Below are 27,831 nucleotides of genomic sequence, written 5' to 3'. Positions count from 1 at the left end.
ACTCAAGTTTGCTTTTTGCTTTTTTAATTATCTTTTGTAACCCCTCATCAGTAGTCTTGTATTTTGAGGGGCCTTTAGATCACAGATTGAAAAATGTGGTATTTTACACAACAGGGAGAAAACAGTTAACTAAAAATTAAACTGAAAATAAAACAGGAAAATCTAAAGTAACTGTGTTCTAAAACTTTATATAGACCATTAGCATGGTTTCCATTTCTCAGGAATGGAAACTATCCGCCTTTAAAATGTTCATTATCGATGAAAAAAAAAAAAGGCACTAAAAAGGGGAAGTACCATTAGCATTGCAGTAATATAATAAAAAAGATAACATATTTGATATATTAATTTATTTTTGGCATTCATTCATACTGAGAATACAATTACAAATTATGCAGAGAACACATATTGAAGGAAAACTTGATTATTTAAGATACAGAGTATTATTAACAGAAATGTACTTACCTGCAAAAGTAAATGTAGTTTAGGTACACCATGAGCTTATATTTCTCTATTCATAAACACCTGTATAATAACAGAAATATCCAGAAGAGAAGTAGACTTTTTTTTTTTTTCCTAAAAGAGTCTTTGCTTTTTGTGGCATTGCAGCTGCTAGTAAACTATTGTTTTGTTAGCCTCTAACTAAAGAAATAATGTCAAGAATTATTCAGATGCAGTTTAGAATGCAGCCTATGTCACACACTGGAAACAAAGGCAACAACTGACTCCACTCAACCCCTCAAAATATACACACGGTAGCAGACTAGAGAGGGGCAATTACTGCTATCACTACTTACTGTAATTTATAATTTTATAAATGTTTGATTTCATATAGCAACAGTTTAAGAGCCATTAATTAAAAAACTGATTTATTAGGTTTGTAGAATTCATTTTGTTTGGGATTTTCAAGGACAACCAAGGAAGTCTGATAGGATAACCAAGGGAGTCAGATATCTAACCACCATGGAAGGAAGGAATCTTAACTGAAAACCTACAACTTATTATGTAATATCTTCACAGATGTCATTAAAAAAGTATTTGACAGATTCATATCCTTAGATTATTAACAAATAAACAAAAGATTTCACAACTGAAGTACAGAATGGGACAGGATACTATATCATACAATATTCTTAAACATTTTAAATACTTGTATTCTGTGTACTCAGAAAATAGTTCACAAGCCTATAAGTGTCATGTGAAAACAACCAAAATGGAAAATAATTCTATAAAGAAATTCTGTCTAATGGAGCTCTCTCCACAAATATGAAAATGATACAAATACATGGTTCAGTTTGGTCCTTGTGGAGGAAAAAAAAACTCTCACCCTTCATGACATAATATTTCACAAAGACAAGGCATTACAGAATTGTTAGATACAGAGCAGAACATCTAAATCACTTTTTATCTACCCTTACAAAGAAAAGTTTGCTTAGTAAAATTACAACAAAAAGGTGTATTTTAAAACCTAAGGCTGAAACAACTTTGCTTCCAAAGCACTACAAACACCTTTATTTTACAAAATTTGCTTCAGGCAGATATTACACAAACATCAAAATCATTTGGATAAGAGACACTATGTTAATCTAATAAATAAAGGATTGATCTATACATTAAAGATGTAGTAAGGTTTGAAATATTTCTCAATTTTTTATACACTAAGAGATGTGAAACTATGGAAAGGAACTAAGAGAACCACGCAGTTACAAGTTATCATTGTATGTTTATCAGAGTATAGTATTATTCTTGTAACTTAAGAAGAACTTTTAAAATAATATTTTCCTTTCAACTGAAACAGAAAAAAAAAATGCTGTAATAGATTTACTTTTCATATGGAAAAATAAAATAATTTGGTCTTGTACATTTTTCATGTTCAAGAATTTAATATTACGCAAGGCCTTTTCTAATTATAATAATTTAGCAATAGGGACATGTATCTACACATCTTGTTACAAGTCAAGATAAGTCAGAGGTAGCTCAGGAATCCGTTAGAATTTAGTGTTTTAGTTTAAATGAATTAATCTCTCTTTAAATAGGGTTAATATTAAATACAAAAGGCAAGTATATATACAGCTGCCACTGCCTGCACCAAGAAGGTAATTCCAAGAAGCTCAAAATAAGATTACAACACAGAAAAGCACAGTGCTCTTCACATTCACTTCAGTGCACCAGTTCAGGCTGATTTTCTACAAACGGAAGCACCCCACTAACATAGTAAGCTATTCCAAGAGACAGAAGAGCAATGACAATAATCAGGAGCAGCACCCGCCAGAAGCCCAGGTCTTCCACAAACTCTTGCCATGTTGTGCGGAAACTGGAAAGAACTCCTTCACCTTGCTGTAGGTTTGGATTAAGAAGGGAATGGCTTTCCATTGCACTAGGGAGAATTAAAAATACAAAGCAAAGGAATGCACCTTTAAGTATGACAGTAATCCTACTAAGAGCAACTGAAACATTTTAATTTAAAAGTCTAAACCCACTCAGAGATTTATAGCACTGCCTTTGCTAAATCAAGACAAAGTAGATTAAGAAAAGGATCCTACCTCTAAACTTGACTTATTTGAAAAGATACGTATTAACTTATGTGATGACACCAATATTTGTACCTGTGTGATTGTACAGTTTGCAGGCTTGCAACTTCAAAGCTTTCAAAAGTCAGTCCTCATAATTCCTAAGAAAGGTTTTGTAAATGTAACGGTCCATAAGCTAAAACTAAGGGGCACGGCTGGTATTACTAAAACAAACAGTAAATTATAATTTAAATGTAAATTATAGAAATATAGAATATAGTTTCTATATATAGAAACTATAATCAATATAAATTAGATAATAAACTATGTAGTAATCCTCATTACTCTCCAGGTTAGGTTTAACTCAGTTGGTTAGAGCGTGGTGGTAATAATGCCAAGGTTGCAGGTTCGATCCCCGTATGGGCCACTCATTTGAGGGTTAGACTAGATGACCTCCAGAGGTCCCTTTCAACCTTACTGATTCTATCTATGATTCTATGCTTTCTTTGTTACAAGGCCTCTTCTCTAGCATAAAAATGTCAGAGAAAACAATAAATTTGGACAAAAACCAAGTTTTGAAACTTTCTGATCTAGAAGATAAATTAGCATTGCTGTGCTCTCTGCCACGCAGCATTCAGCAACTGCTCTGAAGTTTTAACATTCTACTACCAATCCATTAGGTCCCCTCAAACGGACAGACTACAAATTAGGGACCAGAACTCTCACTTTTAAATGTGGCAAATATGAAATTAGAATGTCAGAGTCATCGTGACAATGAATCATCTTGAGAAAAAAATGTAAGTTGTTTAGAATACTACATGGCTTCTTACAACAAGCTCCCAATTGCGTTGGTTTCACAAATGCTTTATAGTATGAAACTGTTTCTCTGTTACTGTATGACAAACATCATGAACAGTCGGAAAATTTTCTCATCACTGGATTTCATAAACACTTATGTACAATTTTAGTCATCTGCATAGTCCTGCTTCTCACTTGAGTGTAATTACATATAAAAGTGTTTACATGATCAGGCTCTGACAAGCGTAGAAAGGAAATGAAGCTGACTAGGTACACAGTGATGTAAAAGAATAAGGTAAGCAGAGTAAAAACATTTTTTCCCCTCTCTTCTAACTGCTTTCAGTTACTACATTCTCTAGGTATCTCACATCAGTAATAAGACAAGACATTTTAGGGAAGAGTAATTTCCTAGTCAAAAACAGTTGTATAAATGCTATTGTGCTTGGTGAGATAATAAATTGACAAATCATTGTTATTACAAAAAAGTCTCATTTGTGAATCTCTCTTCTAATATTACACAGTGGAAAAACTTTGCAGAAAAACTTCACACCGTTCATCTAGTATTTTTTTTTCTTAGTAAGTACAGCCACTGAAGAATAATTAGACTAAAATTCCCATAGCTTACTGAAAATCACAATGTCATGTGCAGAAGATTTCAGAAATTACTTATTAAACAGCTTGTCTATTTTTGCTTTTTAAATATTTACTTTACTATAAAGCTATTTTAGCTTGCCCTTAGCTGCAGGAGCTAGTCATCTTGCTTGCTTATTATAATTTCCCAAGCAAAACAGAGAGTTTTACAGAAGACAGCTATTGGTGTAGAACAGTACTACTCACTCATTAACTAGTTAATACATAACCATAGAGAGGTTTATATAAATGTGCAATGCAATTTAAATGAAAGATCATATGCTTGCTCGTTAAAAAGAAAAGGATGGACAAAAAATATTTTTGAAATTTTATACTACAACCAAATTAAAAGCAGTGTTATTCAAGACATTTCTCTTATTATGAAGAAATGCTAATACAGCAATGTATACTACAGAAGAGTTCGTGCCATATAGCACAGATGTTCTTTTTCCTTTCTAGCAAAACATTAAAGTTCACGTTTGGGTGCACTTGTGGGCAGTCACAGCTCATGTTGGGCTGTGTAGATTAAAAAAAAAGATAAGTCTGTGCTGAACCAGAGAGAGTCCTGCCTGACAGTACAGTGGGAGGAGTGCAAAGTGAGAGAGGAGAAATTTGACTTGAGAACCTTGTTTTGACCTTTGCTCCCAAGTCAGCAGCAACTGTATGCAGCATGAAGCAGAAAACTGTTGTTCAAGGGTGAAGTTCATGTTCAGAAAAAAACAATCATTATCCTTCCATAGGTGGTTCACACATCTTGGAAGAGAACGGGGGGAGGGGGCAGAGGAAGAGGGCAAAAGACACTCCAAGTGTCTCTAAATTGGGGGAGGAGGGGGATGCAAAGAGGGAGGAGAGAAGCTGCGGAGATCTGAAAAGCCAACTGTTACAAAGACATTATTTATTTACAAAGCAAACAGCAAACTTGGCTTTTGCTGCTGACAGCATCTACTATGTGTTATTTTTAAAAATATGTATTTCAGACATTTTAAATATGTTCACAAACAAGCTGGGGAGTGCACTGTTTACAGGTCTGTACCTCTCCCCAAGGAGAGTTGCCGGCTTCCTTGCCAAATCAAACAATGTAACATTTATGAAGGTCAAATAACAGAGAGGAAGCTATGTTCATTAAAGGGAGACTGTCAAATCAAAAATCATAATTTAAAGGGGGCTCACCTTTTGTAAAACAAAAACAACCTCAATGCATTTCTGCGCCACAAGCAATTTTTAATAAGATTTAGTAAGATTCAGAAAGACAATATGCAATAAGTTCTAATAATTAATATCAATGTAATTTGGAGAATAATATTTAACTTTGTATTTCAGAACTTAAAACAGTCTCTGTGATGAGTTGGGGTTATGGGGTTTTATTGGGGTTATGTAAGAAAGATCTTCCAATCTGCTCACTAGGAGTATTTATTTTGCACAATTTCTGTAATATTATTGGCTTTCATTTTTAGATACCAATTTCATCTAGACAGTTTAATTATCATTTACAGTGAGGGCTGCATACATTTGGATACAAACTGGACCAAAACAATGTGACAAGACTCCCAGCTTTCTGTGATATAATGGTCCAGCAGTCATAGCTGTTCATCATTATTAGAAAACATTAAAAATTCAGCGTTTGGATAAATTCAGTACAAGAGCAAGCATTTCAAAACAATGTAAGATCCTGGTTTGTAATATATATTTTAGAAAAAGAGCACGGCAGAGGATGTCTTGTGCTATTACTCTCAGTCCCACACTTTGTCATGTGCACTTGCTATTCGGTGGGTTCCAGAAGAGGATTAGCCTCCTTTGAAACTTGCAAGGTTTCTTGCCTCATTCAAATCCTAAGAGAAAGCTCTCTTGGAAGCTCCCTGTAGAAAGCCACCCTCAGTTTTCAATCATAAATTTTATCTGTCTCCTCTGGCTCTTGTGCTAGACTCTTTTGTCTTAAACATCTATTTTATGTTGTTCAAAAACAGTGTTTCTAGACAGCAAGCACACACCTCCTCAACCTTCACTCTGTCAGGCTAAAACAAGCTATATACACCTCTTTTCACAAGGGAAAGTCTCTGTTCCTTAATCACCTGAGTAATCTTGATCCACTCTTATTAAAGGATAAATGTAACTTGCCTGAATGGGGATAAACAGCACAGTAATGTATTACACAAGGAGTTACCATTGCTTTTTACAATGGCATTAACAGTTTCCCATACATAGTGAAAATATCTCACCTTGTGCATTCTAGGATTTCACTGCCTTTTTCAGGGCAGCATTACCTCCTGTTACTGAATAATATACCAAGCATTTTCTGCTGTACCATCATTTTCCACTGAGGAATTCCCATTCTATGGCATATTACTTTAAGTAAATAAAGCTGCATTTTGTGCTAACTGAATCACAATTCATTACTACTATTTTCTTCTCCCTAGTCATCCACTTCTTTTTGTCTGGCACCCTAAATTTCCTCCGAGTTGCCTGTATCTCACTTCTAAGTATCATTAACACATTACTTCTTTGTGTGCCAATACCATTCATGAGAACTTTAGATAAGCACAGTACCAGGATCAGGTCTTCAGGAATTCATTAGTAACTTCCTTCTAACCCAATACTTCCTGTGAAATTGTCAGCAATTTTCCTGAAATTATCAATAGCTCTTTAGCCACTATACAATTCTTATTTTCTTCTCCTTTCTTTGTAATGAAATTTCATGTATGACATGCTATCAAATACTTTACTCAGTTTCAAATGGATGAAAAGTCTGCTATCTATTCTTTCAGAAAATCCAACATATTATCAAAAGGATGCTAGGTTAGTCTTTGATACTGCCACTTTGACACATCTTTACTTTGGCTACGTGGTAAGTCGTAAAGCATCTGGTTTTTGGAGACTGTAATGGAAGACTCAGTAGTTATTAAAACTGTTTCTATCATAAAATGACAACCTCAATAGAAAAATGTCTTTTTTCCTTACATTTTGTCTGTTTAAAGAAATTTTTCCAAATCGTAATATTTGATTTTGATTTGGTCTGATAACATTAGGCCACTTGATATGTGTTTTGAGAGGAACAAACAAGTAAGTCAAATCATAAAAATCTGAAAGCAATAAGCATTTACTACTAAACACATACTTTACATATACTTTATTATTTCTCCTGATAATTCTTTCTGTTTTGTAAATACCTTTCACTTTCAGCAGTCTGCATTGTTTCCAGCTTAGAGTGAGCTCCTCTGTTAAATCCTTTCACCTCCTGCTCCTCCAAAGATTCCAGCAGTCTAATCACATCTTTATTTACACCTCTTCGTTTTGCAAGAACAAGCGGTGTTGCACCTTGGTGATTGCTAAAACAACCCGACAAAAGGGCGTGAGAAGAAAAGATGCTCTTAAAATAGAAATTTTGTAATAAGACAGCTCAATGTAACATACAGTGTACAATTTATGAAGTTCTCCTATCTTTTGCCATGTAAGACAGGAGGCAATTCCCACCTACGAAAGGATAGCATAACTGACTACAGAAAAAAAAAATCAGTATATTTCATTTTAAAATGACACAACTCTATTTTTTCCTCCAGACAAATAAAAATTCTTAGCAAATTAATCCAACTAGAATCTTTGAGTATTATAACAATAAATGAACAGTAAGTTTATGGTAACGTTTAAGACCAAGCTTGATTTCAAGAAGTAATTGTGCAGGCTGGTTCCTCATAGTTCCTTTTTCCACATGGGTGTTAGGACAACAGGTAAAAATTAAATAAAATATAGATGGTCTCCCTGCTACTATTAAAATAACAATGAATAGTACCTGCTGCCCTCAGATTAAGGATTTTCACCAAAAAGTTATTCAAGGTAAGTAAAAAACAAAAGCAAAAAAAAAAAAAAACAAAAAAAACCCATGAAGAATATGGTCTGCCAATAACTAGTTTTGCTGAGCTGAAAGAGTGAACAAAGGACAGATGAAAGACTCAAAGATTTTGAACTTACTACTGATGTTTTTCACCTGCTGCTAAAGTGCAGAAAAGTCAATAACAATATAATGTAGCTGATGCATTGAAACAGCTAGTTATTTTACAGTTTGAAAGCTTTCATCTGAGCACTGGCAGCTGCTAGAAGCCAGAAGAAAAGAATATACAGTAATTAAAAGGACTGAGTCACAGACTTTGCAGGAGGAGAACACTGAAAGGAATCATTGTCACCAAGGGAGTATGCGTATGAACAGATGCACACATATACTGTATTTTCTCTTATACAGTAGAGCAATTAAAACATTAGAAATGTGGTAAAGAAAATTAGTTTAAAGTAGTCAATGTGATTTTCTTCTTTGATGCTAATCACTCACATCTGGTTATCAGGGAGGCAGGATTACATATAGCAGCCCAGACCACCAGCTGCTATTCTTATTTGCTCTGTTTGCTGCACGTGACCAGTAAGAGTCGCCTTTTATTGTTATCCTGTCTTTTTATTAAGTGATAGCTTAAAAAATTGAACTGTACTAAATATAACATTTCAGCAGCAACCAATTTGTATACACAATGCTCTGAAGATGGAACGCTATTATATTATAAGATTTGTGCTATAAATAAAAAAAGAAAGTGACTTACCAAATGTCAATTTTAAGTCCATTAGAAACAAGGAACTGGATGGTATCCACATGCCCACATAGGTGAAGGGCTGTGTTACCTTGGTAATCAGTGGCTAGCAAGTCAGCACCAAATTTATGCAAGAGCTGACAGATGTCTACATTTCCTCTAGCTGCTGCAAGATGAAGGCCAGTTCGACCGCGACTGTCACGAATATTTGGGTCAAAACCACTCTCTAACAGTCTTTTGGAATAGTTAAAATCTCCATCAATGCAAGCCTGCAGCAGTGGCACATTTGTCTGTGAAGAGTCGTTTACAAAAACGTAAGACATTGTTCTGATGCTCTCTGCAGTATGTTACAAAACCTGCAAGCAAAAGTGGAAAGAAATGATGGTGAAACCAGGCAAATAAATACAATGTAAATATTTTGTAGACTAATGAGGTTCCCAAACAAGAATGCAAACAAGCTTATAAACAAACTCTGAAATTTTCCTATCCTACATACTAATTTTATGTGCTGCATTCTCTTCTGATCTCCTCTTAAGTCTTATTCACCTCCCAAAACAGCAGCAAAGCTTCGTTATTTCAGAAAACTGCATTGAATCTATGCCTCAGGACAGCTGAGTAACTTTCACCTAGGAAGAGATCAAATTAGTAGTTTTGATATTAAAGGGCAAAACATTTTCTATCAGAACTATAGGAAAGGAGAAAAACAATCACATTTCATAAACCAGAGACTATAGACAAGTCACCTAACAGATACAGTAACACTAGCTGCAATTCTTAGTAAGTATTAACAGTTACTCCAGTGGGATTTCCTCCATCTCTATTTTGAATTTTGATGCACAAAGCATAGTAAATTGCTGAGAATGCTTGATTAGTATGAATATTAACTCCTTTATTCTGCAAAAAATACATTTTCAGCACTCTTTGCAGTACATTATTTTTATAGTACCATAGATGCACCAACTTCTGAATAAGCAAGAAGAGACATGGACCAGGGGAAGCCAAATGTTTTATGTAAAATAGCTCTACAGAAAGCAAAAACTGGTAACAGGAGAACAAGGAGTACAAAGAGAACAGTGGTAAAATCAAGTTAGGATCTAGGACACTTGTGGGTTCAACTTGTCCACTAGAACCTTAGTACAGAGAAGTACAAACGTAGCTTCTCTGGTTTAACATTAGATGAAGCAGCAAATCCTTTTCTGTATTAGGACCTGTTGGAAGATGACAAAACTTGCTTCACCATGCATATTTTGATAACAAATATTTTCATGAAGCATGATTTAAGTTTTACGGAAGAATATTTTAAAGATGATTCAAATAATGAGGAGATAATTCATAACACTGGGTACCTATGAGACATATAAAGATGACAAAAACAATATGGTGAAAAAAAGAGAATGACTATGCAAGAGCTCATAAAACATGCACAAGAATGATGATAAGAAATGAAAACATCTAGGAGAGTGAATAACAAACCTTTGTATTGCCTTAGGAGGCAAAAAAATCATATTTATCAGTAAGAATTCATAGAAGAAATCTCAATACAGACATGACAGTTCAAGTGACAGGAAGAAAAAGTAATTTTATTAGATAAGCTTTGAATGGAAACAGAACTGAAATTCACTTGAAACAGAATCTTTCAGGTGATCAGGTTTTTACCAGTGGGAAAGGAGATGAACTGACAGATTTTGAAGATTCAGTATTTCAGGCCTGTGATGTAACAGTGCTCTAGTTAACTATCTGAAGCTTTTATAAGACTGTCACACACACATTTTTATTTTGTCATCTATATAAGGCATCCTTCCACACCAGCGCACTCATTCAGCTGGGGGAACAGAAACATGGCCAACAGCCAGAGAATTCGATTTAAACCTCAGAATCACAGAATGACTGAGGTTGGAAGGCACTTCTGGAAATCATCTAGTCCAACCCCCCCCCCCCCACCACTTATTCAGAGCCACCTAGAGCAGATTGCATAAGATCGTGTCCAGGAAGGTTTTGAGTATCTCCAGAGAAGGAGAGGCGACCTCTCTGTGCAACCAGTTCCAGTGCTCTGTCACCCTCACAGTAAAGAAGTTCTTCCTCATATTCAGGAGGAACTTCCTATGGTTCAGTTCATGCCCGGTGTCTTGTGTCCTGTCGCATGGCACCACTGAAAAGAGTTCAGCCCAGTTCCCTTGAAACTCTCCCCCAACTTAAGATATTTGTAGACGTTGATAAGATCCCCTCTCAGTCTTGTTCAGGCTAAACAGATCCAGCTCTTACAGCCTTTCCTCATAGGACAGACGCTCCAGTCCTCTGATCATCCTCATAGCCCTACGGTGGACTCTCTCCAGTAGCTCCGTGTCTCTCTTGTACTGGGGAGCCCAGAACTGGATGCAGTACTCCAGATGAGTAGAGGGGCAGGATCACATCCCTCAATCTGCTGATGACACTCTTCCTAATGCAACGCAGGAGACCAATGGCCTTCCTGGCCACAAGAGTACACTGCTGGCTCATAGTCAACTTGTTGTCCACCTGGTCCTTCTCTGCAGAGCTGCCTTCCAGCAGGTCAGCCCCCAGCTTGTACTGGTACATGGAGTTATTCCTCCCTACGTGCAGAACTCTGCACTTGCCCTTGTCGAACCTCAGGAGGTTCCCCTCTGCCCAACTCTTCAGCCTGGCCAGGTCTCTCCAAATGGCAGCACGGCCCTCAGGTGTGTCAGCTACTCCTCCCAGCTTGGGATCATCAGCAAACTTGCTGTAGAAGCACTCTGTCCCTTCAGCCAGGTCATTGATGAAGAAGCTGAATGAGACCGGACCTGATACTAACCCCTGGGGGGTACTGCTAAGTACAGGTCTTCAACTAGACTGCTGCTGATGACGACCCTCTGAGCTCTGCCTTTCAGCCAGTTCAGCCACCTCACTGTCCACTCATCTAACCCACACTTCCTGAGCTTACCTAGGAGGATGTTATGGGAAACAGTGTCAAAGGCCTTGCTGAAGTCAAGGTACACAACGTCCACTGCTCTGCCCTCATCTACCCAGCCAGTCATTCCATCATAGAAGGCTATCGGATTGGTTAAGCAGGATTTCCCCTTGGTGAATCCATGCTGGCTACTCCTGAGCACCTTCTTTTCCACCACATGCTCAGAGATGACATGCAGGATGAGCTGTTACATCATCTTTCCAGGGATAGAGGTGAGGCTGACTGGCCTGTAATTTCCTGGGTCCTCCTTCTTGCTGTTTTTGAAGACTGGAGTGACACTCAAAACCTCTTGTATTTTTAAGAGTTTATAACATTTATATTTTATAGCTCTTCTTCCATGTTTTAAATTAAAGATGAAAGTACCTAGAGAGGTCATTTCAGAATGATTACACACTGGTCTGATTATGAGCTGTACCATTTGGGGCTGTTCAGTTAATAAATTATATTTAAGCTTCACTAGTTCGTATTTCCTATGTGGACAAATTCTGTTGTATGTATCAACACTATCTAGCTTGCCAAGGCAGGAATATACAATTAGTTTTCTCCATAAGACACAGAAGAAAAGAAGATAGGAATAGCTTGTATGTCCCAGTATCTGTACAACAAATGATTTTAAGTAGAGATCATTTTGTAAGGCTGCAAATATGTTTTTTTCCATGTGACTACATCACTGTTTCAAGCACCCTGTTTCATAATCACCTCCAATAGCAGAAGGCCAGTTCACTGATGGGCCATAGAACATTTCATGCAAGACTTGTGCCACTTAGGGCACTAACAGCTTTCTTATATCTAGACATAGAAAGGATGGACAATGTACTTCCTGGTATTTCCAATGAACATGTTACAAAATCCCTGGCTGATGCAAAGCTATGATTCCCAGTTGACATCAATTTCAATTTTCTTGCCCATTTCCCATTCTGATCATAAATGACATGAGAATGATTCTTCAACTCTGCTAGAGTAATCTTTGCTTAGAAAATAGCAGGCCCAATTTCTGTACAATGTGTCCATGACCTTTAAATTCTGTACTAAATCTTCCTTAAAGCATGACCATAAATCATTTAAAAACCTCCAATTATCAAGCATATCAACAGCACAAAATCCTACTTGTACTTGATAAAAAGATCATAGTTCACTTATAAGATAATATTTGAGTGCTTAAACCTGTTTAAAAAAACAAGGCCTAATATAAATCAGCAACAGAATACTACATTGGAAGAGAAGTATGCTATTTGTAAAACAGAATGACATGTTCTGTTAAATGTAAGCTTATGTTTATATTTTCATCCAGACGTATGTCTGGTAAAGCCTTATACCATTCTTCATCACTTCACATACCATTTTAATGAAATATTAACACACACACCACACACACACACACACACAAAAAAAAATAAAATAAAATAAAAAAAACCCTCATTGCATACAAGCAGGAGCACAAAGGTTAACAGTTATCAGGAAGTATAACTGACTGTTCTTCTGATTCAGAATCTATTATCATGAGACTCCTAAGAACTGTTCACTGACGTGTCAAAGTATTTCACAGTAAGAAAGAATAAAAACAACAAAACAAATCCTTCTTGCCAAAACTTGAGGACTGTGGACTAAACAAATACATTTTCCTATTCACAAATAAATAATATATAAAAAACTTTACCAGCTAACTTATTTTTGTAATTAAAAAGACTTTTCTACAAACACAGTTCCATTTTATATATGAGTTATCTAACCTATGCCACATCTAATCTATGCCAGACATGAGCTGTATACAAAGGTGAAATTTACAATCTTTAAAACAACAGTCCCCAAATAACAGTTCTTCCCTCAAATTTAATCCAGTTTAGCAAAACTTCCTAAATAACAAAAACTCAGAAAAAAAATACAATAATTAGATATTTTTAAATAAACAAGATATGGTTATATTTGTATCCACATTATTGTCAAAAAGGTTATTTCTGTAATGATTGGCAATACATTAAGTGAATTAGAAAAGGAAAAAAAAAACCCAAAGCATTAGCCATTTCTTTTTAAACTGTTTCTGGAAGGTAATTCACATTGCAACTCTGTATCTAACTAAACACTGTGAAAACTACCATTAAGCAATAATGTCAGAGACACAAATTAGAACAAATGGACTTGCAGCAGTTAGTACAAAAAAGTACTCTAAAATGAAAATTCTGAACATGTCTGTAAATTACTACTGCTGGAGTTAATACAAATAAACCATCTAACTTGATTCAGTAAATAACTGTTTCTAAAAATGTGCCACTATCTACCAAAAATGAGTCTTTTAAATTATACTTTCGTAAAACAAACTTTAAATAATTTCCTGTCACAGTGCCAAATTACTTTTGGGAAAAAGCAAATGGAAAGATGTTCTGCCAAGCAAGAATTCCCATTAGAAAGAAAGAATATTAGAATACATTTTTCCTCAGTTTATACAACATAGATAAAGCCTGATCACAGTAGGCTTTTACTATTATTTTTAGAAATTACACTGTAAGCCTTTTTCAATGATACATGTGAATTAGTATAGGAAGAGAAAATCTAACAGAATATTCTGTTTTCAAAAGGTACGCTTTACTAAGTGATTGTATGAGAATTATTTATTAGAAGTCCATTTTCTATCGTCGTAGGGTGCAGAATTGTAACTCAGTCAAGTATTTGTCTATTATGTAACACATTGAAAACAGCAGGAGCAGAAGGTAGGAGCTATCTTGAATAATTCAGATCATGGAGCTAAACTGAAGTTCTTCAAATTTTAAACTACTCTTAAACTTGCACTGATTTTGGACAGTTTTATTTTACAGTAACTGTATGCTTTCCTCTACATGCTTCTTGGCATGTTAAACAGCTACCAAACAGCTCCAGAAGAAGAAATACATGGCTAAATTGTTTATGAAAGAGAATCACTCATGAGACCAGATTCTCTCATATTCACCACAAATATATTAAGCTTTACAAGTTGTAATTAGTTACCCAACCACTGTTACATGATTTATCACTTCTGCAAGACTATAGTATTTCCAAGAGCATTCACTTCATCCCCATGAAAATTAATTAGATCACACAATAGTTGAGACTTCTCAATATTAATACACACTTCTGACACCTACATCTTAAATGTCAGTAAGACTATCACTAGAGAAATCATGACTAACAGTAAATGGACATGAAAATAAAGCCTAAAAAAAGCAGCTTCCCCCTGTCCACAGCAAACACAACATGCTCTACATACACAAATCTACATTTGCCCTCAATGTGAACAGCTTTTTTCTGTAACACACTTTCAGTGTGTTACACACATCAGTACTTCAGTGGCAATGGCCTGCAGAGTTCTTCCTATTCAGGTTTCACATGAATGAGAGAACATTTCAGCTTAAGTACTTTGGTTCATCTTTATGGCCATGACCTCTGTAGGCAAGGTTTCCTGCTTTAATGGAAATGCATTCTTAAAAAAACTATGCAAGAATAAGCTCTCTTTGCATGTATAAGATAAAAATAAGAAAAAACGTAACTTAATCATATAAGGGGAAAAATGTTTTGCTTGTGTATCTTCTGAACACTGAAACATTGAAACAAACATTGAAATGTATACCCAACAAATATTCTCCTTCCCTTTCTACATAGAGGGAGAAATTCCTTGGCAAGCTTTCATGCACATTTGTCTTTATGTGAAAGTTAGTTAAAAAACTTCTCTGAATGTTGTACTTATTCTGAAAATTATAGGATCAGTTGTCATTTTTTTTGGGGGGGAGGGGGAAGGAGAAGATTACAATTATCTACATGTATTTCCAGTGAGAGTTCTTTATCTTCTACTAAAAACTTTTACCTACTCCTTCCAGCTGAAACAGAAATTCATTGCACCATTGAAATTGGGTTGGCTACAACAAGTAGCATCTCAGACTCAATAAATATAGTATAAGATGTTTTAAACATAGTGAACTTTTGTAGCATTTTCTTTTCCTAATTTTAGCTATTTCTTCCAACAGTCCCTGGGGGTAAGGTATCACAGCAGGTTCTTATGACCTACCTCTCCTTTTACATCTCTGGAAGGACATGTGGGTAGGTGGTAATGCAAAAACAAGACTACCTGTGTTGTTGCTTACAATCGTCCCCATTTCCTTCTGGGGTATTAAAAATGGACGTGCAAGATACACAAGTATATTCTCTTGATGTCAAAATCGTACTGTAAACAGAAACTTTGGTGCACTACATATACCTAGTGCTTACTAGGTATATACTTACTAGGTATATACTGCTATACTTACAGACTGCAAAATGCTTCATGAAAAACTACAATTATTGATCTTTTATAGATCAGTAGAGAAACAAGAGTACTTTGCACAGCATTGTACACTAAGTCAACATTAAAAAAAAAATATCTCCAATGCTAATGCAGGGTGGCCCAATCCTTGCCCAGATAATAGAGTAAATACATTGTGCATATCTGTACATATAATAAAGAAAGAGGTAGGGTAAATGGAGTTGCCCAATTTGCCCTGATATAGGACTTAATTTTAATAAAACTTTATTGACAAGCATATTTACAAACATTTTATGCTTACTACACTTAACAGGTAATTCAGTTGCATTAACTGTTTCAGTGCACTTTATCAAATATACATTTAAATATTTCTGAATCTTGCTTTTTTTTTTTAAAAAAAAAATCTTTTACAAAATAAGCATTGAAGGAGAAAGCTAACTTATAGGAGTTATAAACAGGTTTCTTTGGACTAGCTGTAACTAACTTCCTACAACTACCTCATGTAAATCAGTAAAGTGACTGAAGCAAGCTCCTGAAGGATTTCACATCAATATTTCCCCAATCATTGTTATCAGCTTGACTACATTTGCTATTATAGAAAGCCACTAAATCATACATATTTGTCATAATTGTCAAGTGCTTCAGAAACGTCTATTCAAATTCCTTCTTTGCTTCTGCAGGAATGTGAAGAGTGCTAATGTGTGTTGGTCAAGAAAGTCTTAAAGGTCACTGAAGTTTGTTTTTTTCTAAGGAGACTAAAGAGCATTAGTTCCATTGCTACTGAAGTGTTTATGTTCAAGTTTGCTGCAGGCCTTGGAACAGTCTTCTGGAAAAAAAGACAAACTGTAACTGAGCAACAGGAAATCATTAATAAGTGTGTCAGACTTAAACTGTGCAAGTACCATTCATATATAGATGAATAGTGCCACCATGTGGCCTAACAAATTACTGTGCAACTGAAATAAACAGTGTGATATATAACCCTGGACCCGTTCAGATTACTTTTTCTAGCTTTTGTAGCGTTAGCTATTTTTCTGGGAAGGAAGTGATGCAAGACCTGAAAATAAGATTTTTTAGATACCTTGATGAAAAAGAATTCTGAAATCTAAAATGCTATTCCCTTGCTGTGTAGACAGCAATCTTGTTTAAGCTGTGACTCTATACCAGTGAAATGAGGACTTGGTATGTGGCATGAGTTCTGAAGGCAAAGGTATTTCCTTAAAAAAGTATGTATTTCTGTTTCCTTTTTTAAAAAAAAAATAACATGTAACATTACATGTAATAAATGTAACATTAGATCCAGTTTAATAGTCAGCAAACAGGTGCAGGTCAATTTTAAAGAGCAGAACTCTCTTAAATTTGTATATTGATTATATATAACTGATTGTCCCTCTTTGCTTTTAAAATATAAATAATATATTGCTTTGCTTGTTCAAAATTATTACTGTATGTTACCAAAAAATACCGAAGACAAGACAACTAACACTGTCAGGTATATGACTTTACCATGGCAGCAGGATATAGATATTTTTGCTCAGAATTTTCATGCTTACACAGTAAATTATGCAACCAGTTTATCAAAGCTGAATAGTTAACCAAACCATTTACTTTTTCCAGATGTTCTCAGTCTCTACCAAGCACGATTATAAACACTTTTATCATATGGACCATGCTATGTGACATGGTGTATCCATACTACATGATACTTGGTGGGAACCATCCGTGTTGTAACTTTTGTATCTGTACTACCTGATACTTGGTGAGAATGGTCTAGTGGTGTAACTTCTTAGTGCCCAGAACAATACCACTGTGCTAAGCGGAATGCAAATAAGTAACTAACAAGGTCTTGGAAATCTGTGAGAAAGAACAGCGGTTGGTTACATACAGACACAGACATGCTTCTCACCATGAGAAGCAGTCAACATGAAGGTCAGAAGTTGAAGAGTAATGAAATAGCGACCCCCAAAGTCAAATGTGGCCCCCGAAATAAGCCTGCATGTGTGTGCAGTATCGTAGCCCAGTTAAGGAACCAGGGCGGAGTTGGGCTAGATTCCCTGCACTTGTTGGCCCCAGGTGCCGGGACTCCCGCTTCCCGCAAATAATCATAAATACCACAATTTTTCCAAAGGAGAAGGAGGCTGCTACACAACAGAGGACCATAGTGCCTCCTGGGGGACACCTGAAAAGATTGTGCCTGCCGACTCTCTCTCATCATGCAGATGATCGGGACAAGCATTGGAGCGGCCCTTCTTGAGATTACCATCAGGTCGGTCTGTAAGTATTTACTAATAAACTGCTTGCTACTGAAGAGTGTTTGTGTGTGTGTGTGTGTGTGTGTTTGTGCTGGCTTGCCAAATTGGATGTTTGGCCCCCAGGAATCTAACTAGAACACATGGTAAGATGAAGTGGCACAACTCTTAGGTTGCATTTCTAATTAATATAATTTTTTAAAAAAGAAATATTTACTTCACCATGCTAGGCTCAACAATTTTCTCCACATAGGCAAACCTGTAGTACTACCAGCATCTGCCCAACGTTGTCTCTTAGGGGCCAAAGGAGGTTTATCAGCAGTCTAGAAAAACTTTGGTGATTTAGCGGCAAAGACTCATCTCTTTTGCATCTTAGACCTGTGACTGCTATCAAACTGCATTTGATTTGTATAAGATAAAAGTTTTAATAAAATTGAGGAAATCAGTTTTATTTTTCTGAGTTTATGCACTTTTTTAAATCATGAAAGGTACCAAATTGACTGCATGATAAATAAGTATCATATACCTGATCCCAAAGTGGGCTGTTATCCCCTCCCAACATGAGCAGAAAGGAGAATAGTAGTCAATTATTATTAAAAATCAAAAGCAACTTATTAGTGCCAGGTGTTATGGTATGCTTTGTGACCTGATATTCAAATCTCAGAAGTTCCAGATATCCACTAGTTACAAATAAATCAGAAATGCAAGAGGGTTTATTAAAGTATTTAAAGCAGCATCACTCCTTTCTCGAATCATCTCTACTTTCCAAATTCTTCATAATATCTAATAAAATTATACAATAGGGATGTGATTACTCATTTGCAACGTGCTCTAGGTGACCCTGCTTGAGCAGGGGAGTTGGACTAGATGATCTCCAAAGGTCCCTTCCAACCTCAACTTTCTGTGATTACTAGTCTCTTGAGTTCAGTTAAATCCTCAAATCATGTACACAGAAAATTGAGATTACAAATTTCAGTAATACTGTTTTTCCTTTTAAAATGTCTTCTAATGACTCATGTTTGGCTATCATTAGTTAAACAATTCATACTTTTAACAAAAGGGGGTTGGCAAGATTTTTGCCAATACATTGTTTTTTGTACTTTTATAGTATATTTTAATATATATTTACATGTTTTACAGTGTATTTATATACGGATGCACACACATATTTATGGTGTGTGTGTGTGTGTGTGTGTGTGTACAGCTGCATGCATGCATAGAGAATCAGGGATGCACTGTTTAGGCCCCTGACCCTCACAGAGGCTGGAATTGATCAACAATGTAAAGGAAGATGGTTGGAAAAAGGCTGGAAAGAGGTGAAACAGATTTGAAATTGTAACTACTGAATCTGAGGGAGACAGGCAGCTCATGTTCATCAACTATAATCAGATCCTCATGAGCCTAGAAACAAAAGACCTTATTTGCACAGGGAAAAGTTGCACCTTAAGATAACAATTGCTCTAACAAGGAACAGCAATGCCCAGGTTTCTTTTAAAAGCTTTGACAAGTGGTTCTCAGTTCTATTAAAGAAAGCACGACCAGAAACAGTACAAAAGCAAGACTATGTCAATTATTACTTTTGTAAACAAGAAGCTAACATAAAAAAATACTCATGGTAGATCATTGCCAAGGTCCATTTAACCCTAGCATCCTGTTTCAAACAGTGGCCAATAGCAAAGGCTGGGAAAAAAGCAGAATGTGGCAAGTAAATATGATACTGCTGTTTCCAATCACCATCTTCCCCCTCGAGATGGAGGTGGTTTCTACGTATTCAGAATCCCTCAGCAAATCTCCCCTATGAACCTGCCCACTATCCTGTTCAACTCATGCAGATTTTTAAAATCCATGACGTCTTCTAGCAAATTTTCCAATTCAATTACTTATGAAGAAGCATGTGTTTTTATTTTGTCAAATCAAGGTCTTGCTTGCTTCACTTGATGATCCCAACTTCTTATATTGGGAGACCCTACCCATTCTTTTCATGCCACACATGATTCTATAGGTCTTTATCATATCATAGAACCATAGAATCAGTAAGGTTGGAAGGGACCTCTGGAGATCATCTAGTCCAACCCTCAGCATTCCTCAATCATTTCCAGAGTGAAGAGTCCTAGCTTTCTTGGTCATTCCTTATACCATAAGTGGTTTCAAAACTCTGATCATTCTTGTTGTCTGAATCTTACTTTTTACTATATGCTTTCTGAGATGGAAGGGAAGCAACAGACCTGCAGAGTATTTGAGATAATATGTTGGACTAATACAGTGGCGTAACAACATTCTCTGTTTTGTTTTCTGTTTTGTAATAATATTTATTATTTGGTTTACGTTTTTGACTACTCATGAGCATTGTGGTTACATTTTCATGGAACCATATATTATAATTCCAAAATATTGCTCATTAGTGGAAACCTATGATCCTATATGGGAAATTAGGTTTCTTTTTACCTTATCTGAGTCATTTTATGCACAAATACAACATTTCATCCGCCATTATATTGCACAGTAACTTTGTCTTACAGGGTTGTTTACAATTTTTCAGTTAGCCCTTTTCTTTACTACCTTAGGTAGCTAAATTATTGGAAAACTTTATCACCTTGCTGATCATCAACTTCTCTAAACTGCTTATGGAAATGCTAACAGTTCAGGATCCAGAACAGAATCCTGTAGAACTTCTCTAGTAACATTCCTCCACTGAAAAGGCTGATCATCAGTTCAAAATAATAATAATAATAATAATAAAATAAATAAAAAGCTCCTTCTCCCCACCAGGGTCAAACCAATGATCTGTTTGTACTGTGCTTTCAGCACTGGCAGTTCGAGATGCTACTTCGGGAGAGCGCACGAGCCTGGCTGTGCTCTGCAGTCCATTCCCCTCTGGCTCCACAGCACCCACAGCTCTTACACTAGCTACCTGCCTGCCTAGTCCCTCCAGCAGCCCCTCCCACAGCTCCTGCCCAGGAGCTGTCTAATCCCCTTCTGAACCCGCCAACACGACCTGCCTCCACAGTGCTTGGGGCACCAAGCTGCAGAACCAAGTGCCCTGCCACCTCTGACACCTAAAGAAGTCCTTCCCTAGGTCCATTTGAAACCACTCTCCTACCAGGCCCCTCAAGTGACCCCTGTCATAGTATTGCAGCACTGTGTTGAGTACATCTCACCTTATCCAGCCAGCACCTTCACGATTTCATAAATCTTGACCACGTCTCCACCTCAGCCTTCCCTTCTCTCGTGTGAACAATCCCAGCTTTCCAGCCTTTCCTCATAAGGAACCTGGTCCCCTTGACCCTTTCCGATGCCTTTCGCTAACCCGCTACAGCCTTCTCCAGACCAGAAGAGCACAAACTTCTCCACATGGGGGTGCATCAAGGCAAAGCAGCAAAATGATGGCCTCTGTCTTCTTCTCAATACCTCTCTAAAGATACTCACCATTTTCCTGGCTTTCTGGTTGTCACTGCACACTGAGCTGATGATTTCAGAATCAAAAGCCCCTGGTAGAGAACATTTTATAATTTTATTTTTAGATATTTATACTTGGATTTTCAAAAAAAAAAAAAAAAAAAAAAAAAAAATTTTGAAAATCCAAGTATAAATATCTAAAAATAAAATTATAAATCAGGTCATCTGCATTTACAAGCTTACTTGGTAATCCTCAGTAAAACCTGACTAGCCTTACAGACAGCAAGCATCTAAAAATGAATCCATACTCAGGCATAGCAGAACTAGTCCCTGACATACTTAAATGCACAACAAGCACAGGTATATGCCTCTCTCTCTGTGCAAAGAAACTATGCTAGGGTGAAGAAAAAAGACAAGTATTACATACTATCCACAGGAAAACTCTACACTAGAAGCCTTCTCTGAAATGTGCTGCTGCCCTTCTGTGTTCCCACCCATTATGCAGATCTGACCGCATAAGAGGGCTTAAACATGTTGGAGAATGTAACCTAGTCAATGTAGAGTAAAAGATTTATTCATTTAGGTCTCTGTTTTAAAATTCTGCTGATGTAGCTGTGTTACTTGGATATGAGAAGTTCACTGAGCAGCAAAACTGGTGTTTATACAGCTCTGTTCCCACTTTGACTTTGGCCTTAGTTTATTTATCAATACCACTTTTCCAGAACAGCATTGTCAGAAAAAACTCTAGTAACACATGCTCTGCCACATTTGAAGACTCAATCAATTGAAATTTTACTGACAAAGTTCTATAGTATAGATACAGCTTCAATAAGGTACTACATTAGATCAAAGTAAAACTTTTTTCCACATACTTACAGAATATCACTTTTAAACAGCAAAGCAAACAAAGCCAAATCCAAATATTTCAGTATCTGTGCTCTTGTTTAGGTGTCAGAGGCATCTCAGTACACAACCAAGGAGAGAAGTTTGGTTTAACATGCACATGCACTCAAGGCAAGCCTATCAGTCTGTCGTCTACATTTATAGCATGTTATAAATGGTCTCTACAGAAAGCTGCATGCATGGCTGATCATGTATTCCATATAGTATGTATGAACAAATATCCTACGAAATATTTTATGTACATATTAGTTGTCCCATCTGAAACTAGAGCATACAGTGAACAACTGAGATCTTGTAGGAGGCCACCAACTAACCGCCTGATCAAAACAAAAGAGAAAACAGCTCTCAAAATTCCAATATACCTAAACCCCCGACAGAGCCACTAGTAACTTATTCCTTGGATTATTAAAACATCTCAGATCCTTGGCTCCAGATATGGACTTCAAGGCCATGTGCACCCAAAAATTATCTCCACAAGAATATAAACTGTAGTAGGTGAATATGGACCAAGCTAACTTAAAACACCACTTGGAAACCCTAGCTCTTGCTGGTGAGGCAACTCTAAATGAAGGATACCAGAAAGTGCCGAGAGGAAACGTACCATTAAGTGTGGATCAGAACAGTATTTTGTAGTCCCTTCCCACAGGCACAAACTAACATTCCTCTGGAAAAGAGCAGGACAGCAGATGCAAACACTATGTTTCAGTTTTTGACTCATTTCAGCTTACTCTCTAATACCTTCTTCTTCAACTAAAGAGAGAGAGCGTCATTTTCTGACTGATACTAATTCTATTAAGACTGCAAGTAGTATTATAAATAATTTTCTTCTAAAAACACATTTATCAAGTTTCTGCTAATGACCTAACTGATCTCGTAACTATTTTACAAACAAAACAAAAAATAAAAACAGATCCAAGAGCTACAGATAATATTTAGTGCTCTACTGTAGCAAGTTAAACTAGTCATAGTTCATCTGTTGGTTTCCTGCTCCTCCCTGACCTTTGGGAAGGCTGCTGGGAACATCAGTGCTCTGATGGTTAGAAATTTTCAGGTGATACTACTCCTAAAATATATGTTAAACTATTCGTAAATCAATACTGTCGTTTAACTCAATTTATTAATTTCATGGTGTCTACCTCGATGGTTCAGTTGAAAACAAAATGGCCTTTACTCTACAGAATTCAACAAGCCAAATACTTTTTTCAAGATAGAATCTCCATTTCCCAATTTATCCTAGGCAAACCTTCCTGAGTCTGTTCCACTTTATCTTTTTATCGGAGGGTGATTAACAAGTATTCTAGAGTTTTTTTCAAGGACAATAGTAACATCTTTTTCTAGAACTGCGTATGTCTGCATTTACCTTTTGCACAATAACATATCTTGTAACCAGCTAATGCATCTACATATTTTGGTTTTGTGTTGCTTTAAACCGGTAAGAATTTCATCTGTAGATTAGATGCTTGCTCATTTCAACTACCTAAGTTTGTATTTTTAATTGCTATGGTATTTTACCCATTTCATTCTCTAGTTTTCAAGATCATCCAGTTCTTTATGTAGTACTGTAAATATCTTTTATGTTACCATTTTCTCCCAACACTGTATCATCACTGAATTTAAACAGTAAACTTTTAAATTGTGCACCAAGAATTTATTAAATATGTAATAAGATTAGTCCTAAAATAGACCTCCCAAGATCTCATTTTATAACCTCCCTTTATACTCAGATTTGATGGCTTTCTTCTCAACATTACTCACCGTAATTTGTCTCCAGTTACCTCCTCATCCACTCCACAAGGCTGGTAATGAGCCCTGCCTTTTCAGCACAGTAACAATTTGCCTTGAAGCATCCAACTGAAAACTTCACTGCTATCTAACATAACACTGTTTCATTTCCCTTTAAAAAAACAGTAATTACTCTATCAGTTATGCAGTGAGCTAACACAAACCACTTTTGGCAAAAATACCTTGGCAAAAATACATTACCTTTCAGTTTTCTTTATTTTCATATCCCCTGTTTTTCACACACACACACACAAAAAAAAAAAAAAAAAAAAAAAAAAAAAAAAAAAGACTTTTCGAAAGCCAGCATACCACAAGGTTTGCTAACGGATTCACATCCTATGAGGAGGGCAGTTACACCGATCACGGTTTCCCCTCCTATTGCTTGACAGGTACTTCACTTCCCACTCTCCTTCCGACCAAGCATCCCCCCACCCTGACAGCACGTAAATAAATAAATAAATAAATAAATAAATACGCAGATCCCCCCGAGGCAGCAGGCGCTGCCGCAGCGGCCTCAGCCGCTCCGCCGCCGGCCGCCCCCCTCTCCCCCTCCCCCACCGCGGTGCCACGCCCCAGCGCGCGCCCCGGCGGCCGTTTCTGCCGTTACGGCCGCGCTCTCCCCCCCACCCCAAAGGCCCGCGCACCCCCTCCCCCCCCCGCCGCGGCTAGCGCCCCGCCGTACCTGCCGCTCCGTGACGGCGGCTCGGCGCGGAGAGGGCGCGCGGGGCCGGGCAGCGGCAGGCGGGCGCGGCGGGTGGAGAGGCGCCGCCGCGGTGCGGCGGCCGCGCGCGCCCCCTGCTGGGCGGAGGCCGCGGCCGCCGCCACCGCCTCGGGCGCCCCTCCCCCCGCCTGAGCGCCGCCATTTCCCGGCAAGCGCGGCCTGCGCCGCGGGAGGAGGAGGAGGGCGGCCGCGGCGGTGCTCCCCGCGTCTCGGAGACGAAGCTCTATGAGGGCCCACAACCGTGTTTTTCCCATTTAAACCGTTTCCCCCCTGTGGCTGTGTTGAAGGCCTCCAGTCCGCGGGGAGAACCACACCGCGCAGAGAGAGACTAAGCGCGGGTGAACATACAGGAGAAGGGGGAGCGGGCACCGCGCCGGCCCCCGTGCAGCGGGGCTCCGGGCGGGGCGACGCACCCCTGCGGGTCCCTGTCAGCATCCCGGGCAGGCAGCCCAAGGAAGCGCAGGCCCGGCCTTTGGGCTGGGGCAAGCAGGGACAGTCCCTGCATGACTAGCCCGGAGGCAGACAGCAGCTGTAGGAGCAGGGCTAAAAGGGTTAGCGTAAAGATCTGTCTTACTGACCAGACAGCAGGTTTCTTGGTTTATAGGAAAAAATAAAAATAACTTTCTAAAGTTCTAACAGTTTATTCTTTTGTTAACTTTCTTCAGGATTTCCTTTAGTTATCAAAGCTGTGCTTCTCTGATGGGTAGCACACGTTTGTGCTGGAAGGAAAGCTTCCCCAATTTACAGCACAATAGCGAGCTTAAAAAAAAAAATCAGGCAAGAGTGCAATTCCTCTATGTATAGCGAGATGTTGTTTCCTCCCCATGTTTTGATGTATAAGTGCAAGCGGAAAACTGTCAGCAAACCAGAGCTGAAGTTACTTGATTTTCCCCAACATAACAGAATTTGGCAATTTTTGATTCTCACTTCCCTTCCCTGTTCTCTCCTCTGATTCTGCATTTCAAAGCAAGCACGGTAAGAAGAATCAAAGAATTGAAGCCCGATACGGACTACTGTGGTTTAGGCACTTCAGTCTCCTCAAGTTAGCAAACAGCTTAGTGACATGGTTAATGTTGGGTCTAGCTTCCCCTGAATATCAGCACTGATGGTACCTCAAAGCACAGTAAGAGCACTGCAATAGTCTGTTCTGCTTAAGAAAAGGAATGATGGGTCCCAGCAAAGGAGAGCAATAGCCTACTCAGCCAACACATTAATTACATGAATACTCACAGAAGCAGTATATACTGATACATTAAAGCAAAGTACTTTTTCCCTCTAATATCTTAAAACTTTTTTCTAGTTAACACCCTCCTTTTCTGTCCCAATACTTTCATTGTGAAAAAGCCCACATGTAGACAGGATGGCTGTCTCCCGGTTCATAGCACATTTTAACTCAAATGATTGTTCACTGCAGTTATATATTCCATAAATAAAGACCATTTCAAAGGCACGGAATTATGCTGAAGATACTTTTCTTATAATTCAAGATTTCAAAGAGTTTGATTTTCAGACAATTAATCTCAAAAGACAATATCTAAATGAGACTGTCACAGGTCCTCCTCTCTTATTTTCTCAAAGACATAATCCTCTTCATCTGGCTGAATCAAAAATCTTCTCCTTGCTATAAAACTGGAATGAACTACCTGCAGAGAAACAAGAAACAAGAGAGTATACACATTTCAATAATTAAATATAAATATAAGCTAGAAAATTTGACATAATAGTGGTTCAGGGGCAGTGGGTGATCTTTTTATGTTAGCATTTGGGAAAGGACAGAATTTGTTGCTAGAGTAGACAGTTGCTCCTGTTCTTAGAGGTTTATTGCAATGTACTAAGTGTGGTGCAGATTGAAAGGCAGTTCTAAACATGCTAATAGTGTTCTGTGGCTTTACACTGGCCACAAGCACACATGTACAGGTACTTTAACTATGTACCAGGCCTTCTGAATTAGATGGACATGGTTAAAGATGGATGTGGTTAAGTATACCTGCGTAAGTGACACCTACATAAATTAATAGTTTATACAGTCATTTTAAATAGATGCATCATGTTCTGTCCTCCTCCAAAAGCTGTCACTGAACTAAATGTTCTTTCTAAAAGCTACTGTGTACTATGTGAAACATCCCAACAACCCCAGGTAACCCAGGTTTTTAAGGTGTAAGCCAGCTAACCAGACCCTCAGAATGCATGTATCTGCAGCAGGACTGTTGTACTAGGAGACTTTTGGCACAAATTTTTATTCTGCCTCTTACAGAATGATATCCTGAGATATATCTAAAATAAATGTCCTAAAGCACTCTACTAAAAGGGTCTATTGTAACACTGTGGCAGTCATGCTGCAATAACTTTAACAGAGAGAGAGGCTAGGCAAAATTTGGTCCAGTTTCCTAATGCCTGGTTCCTAATATTAGTTACTTTATGCCTCTTCTCAATATTTCTAAAGAATTCAAACAGTATAATTGCCTAGATGCAGGCATATTCCATAGCATAGCCTTACTGTCTGCATGGACTGCATACTAGTTAAGTAATTTTTATCTCAGTTCACAGATTGTTCTTGATTTTCCTACTAAATCTTACTGCTGCACTGAATTATCTATTCAAACAAGAATTTACATGCTGTCATGCTGATCTAGTAGTAACACAAGATGCAAGTACAGAATCACAAAACCAAGATTAAATTTTTCTTCTCATGAGTCAGCAGAAAATATCTGGCAGAAGTTTTCAGAATCTTTGGAAAGCAGTCAGATAAACTTTCAGCCAGCTCAGGCCAAATGAAATTACTATCCTGAGGATAGTAATGGCCAAATTATAATGACCCAGCTGAAGCCTTTTTCAAATGAGAACATGCAAAGGCACACTTTTAACGCATCATTTTTTTCAAGCCTCTTGCAAAGAGACAAAGAGGAGGAGGAAAGGTAAGTCTTAAACTGGATATTGTGATCACAGAAAGTTCAGAAGTTCTATTAAGTATGGTTGAAGACTTTATTGATTGTCTAGTAACAGCTTTGTGCAAGACGACCTAAACCACTGCTGAACTTGCTGCAC

At 37.5% G+C, this 27,831-nt stretch overlaps 2 protein-coding genes across 5 annotated transcripts in view; both read right to left on the bottom strand.

Moving 5' to 3' along the window:
- Nucleotides 1–330: 330 nt before the first annotated feature.
- Nucleotides 331–24,827, bottom strand: ANKRD46 (ankyrin repeat domain 46). 4 transcript variants are annotated; one of them, XM_062568314.1, is made up of 4 exons: nt 24,748–24,827; nt 8,516–8,859; nt 7,100–7,258; nt 331–2,374 (listed from the first exon to the last, which is right to left on the bottom strand). In XM_062568314.1, exons 2-4 carry the CDS (start codon nt 8,824–8,826, stop codon nt 2,158–2,160), a joined length of 687 nt encoding a protein of 228 aa, XP_062424298.1. In that variant the 5' UTR covers nt 8,827–8,859; nt 24,748–24,827; the 3' UTR covers nt 331–2,157. The 4 variants fall into 4 exon arrangements, with proteins under 4 accessions (XP_062424298.1, XP_062424300.1, XP_062424301.1 ...); XM_062568316.1 differs by lacking the exon at nt 24,748–24,827 and adding an exon at nt 24,039–24,166; XM_062568317.1 differs by lacking the exon at nt 24,748–24,827 and adding an exon at nt 22,885–22,907.
- Nucleotides 24,828–25,425: 598 nt separating this feature from the next.
- SNX31 (sorting nexin 31) overlaps nt 25,426–27,831 on the bottom strand; it is a 38,854-nt gene continuing 36,448 nt past the window's right edge. Inside the window, exon 14 of the mRNA XM_062568551.1 lies at nt 25,426–26,429. Coding sequence (XP_062424535.1) covers nt 26,334–26,429 — 96 coding nt within the window. The 3' untranslated portion in view covers nt 25,426–26,333. The remainder of the gene's footprint in view (nt 26,430–27,831) is intronic.

This window comes from Rhea pennata, chromosome 2, assembly GCF_028389875.1.
Source record: "Rhea pennata isolate bPtePen1 chromosome 2, bPtePen1.pri, whole genome shotgun sequence".
NCBI classification, from domain to species: domain Eukaryota; kingdom Metazoa; phylum Chordata; class Aves; order Rheiformes; family Rheidae; genus Rhea; species Rhea pennata.
The sequence above is the reverse complement of the archived record's forward strand: the minus strand, read 5'-3'. Positions and strand labels throughout refer to the sequence as shown.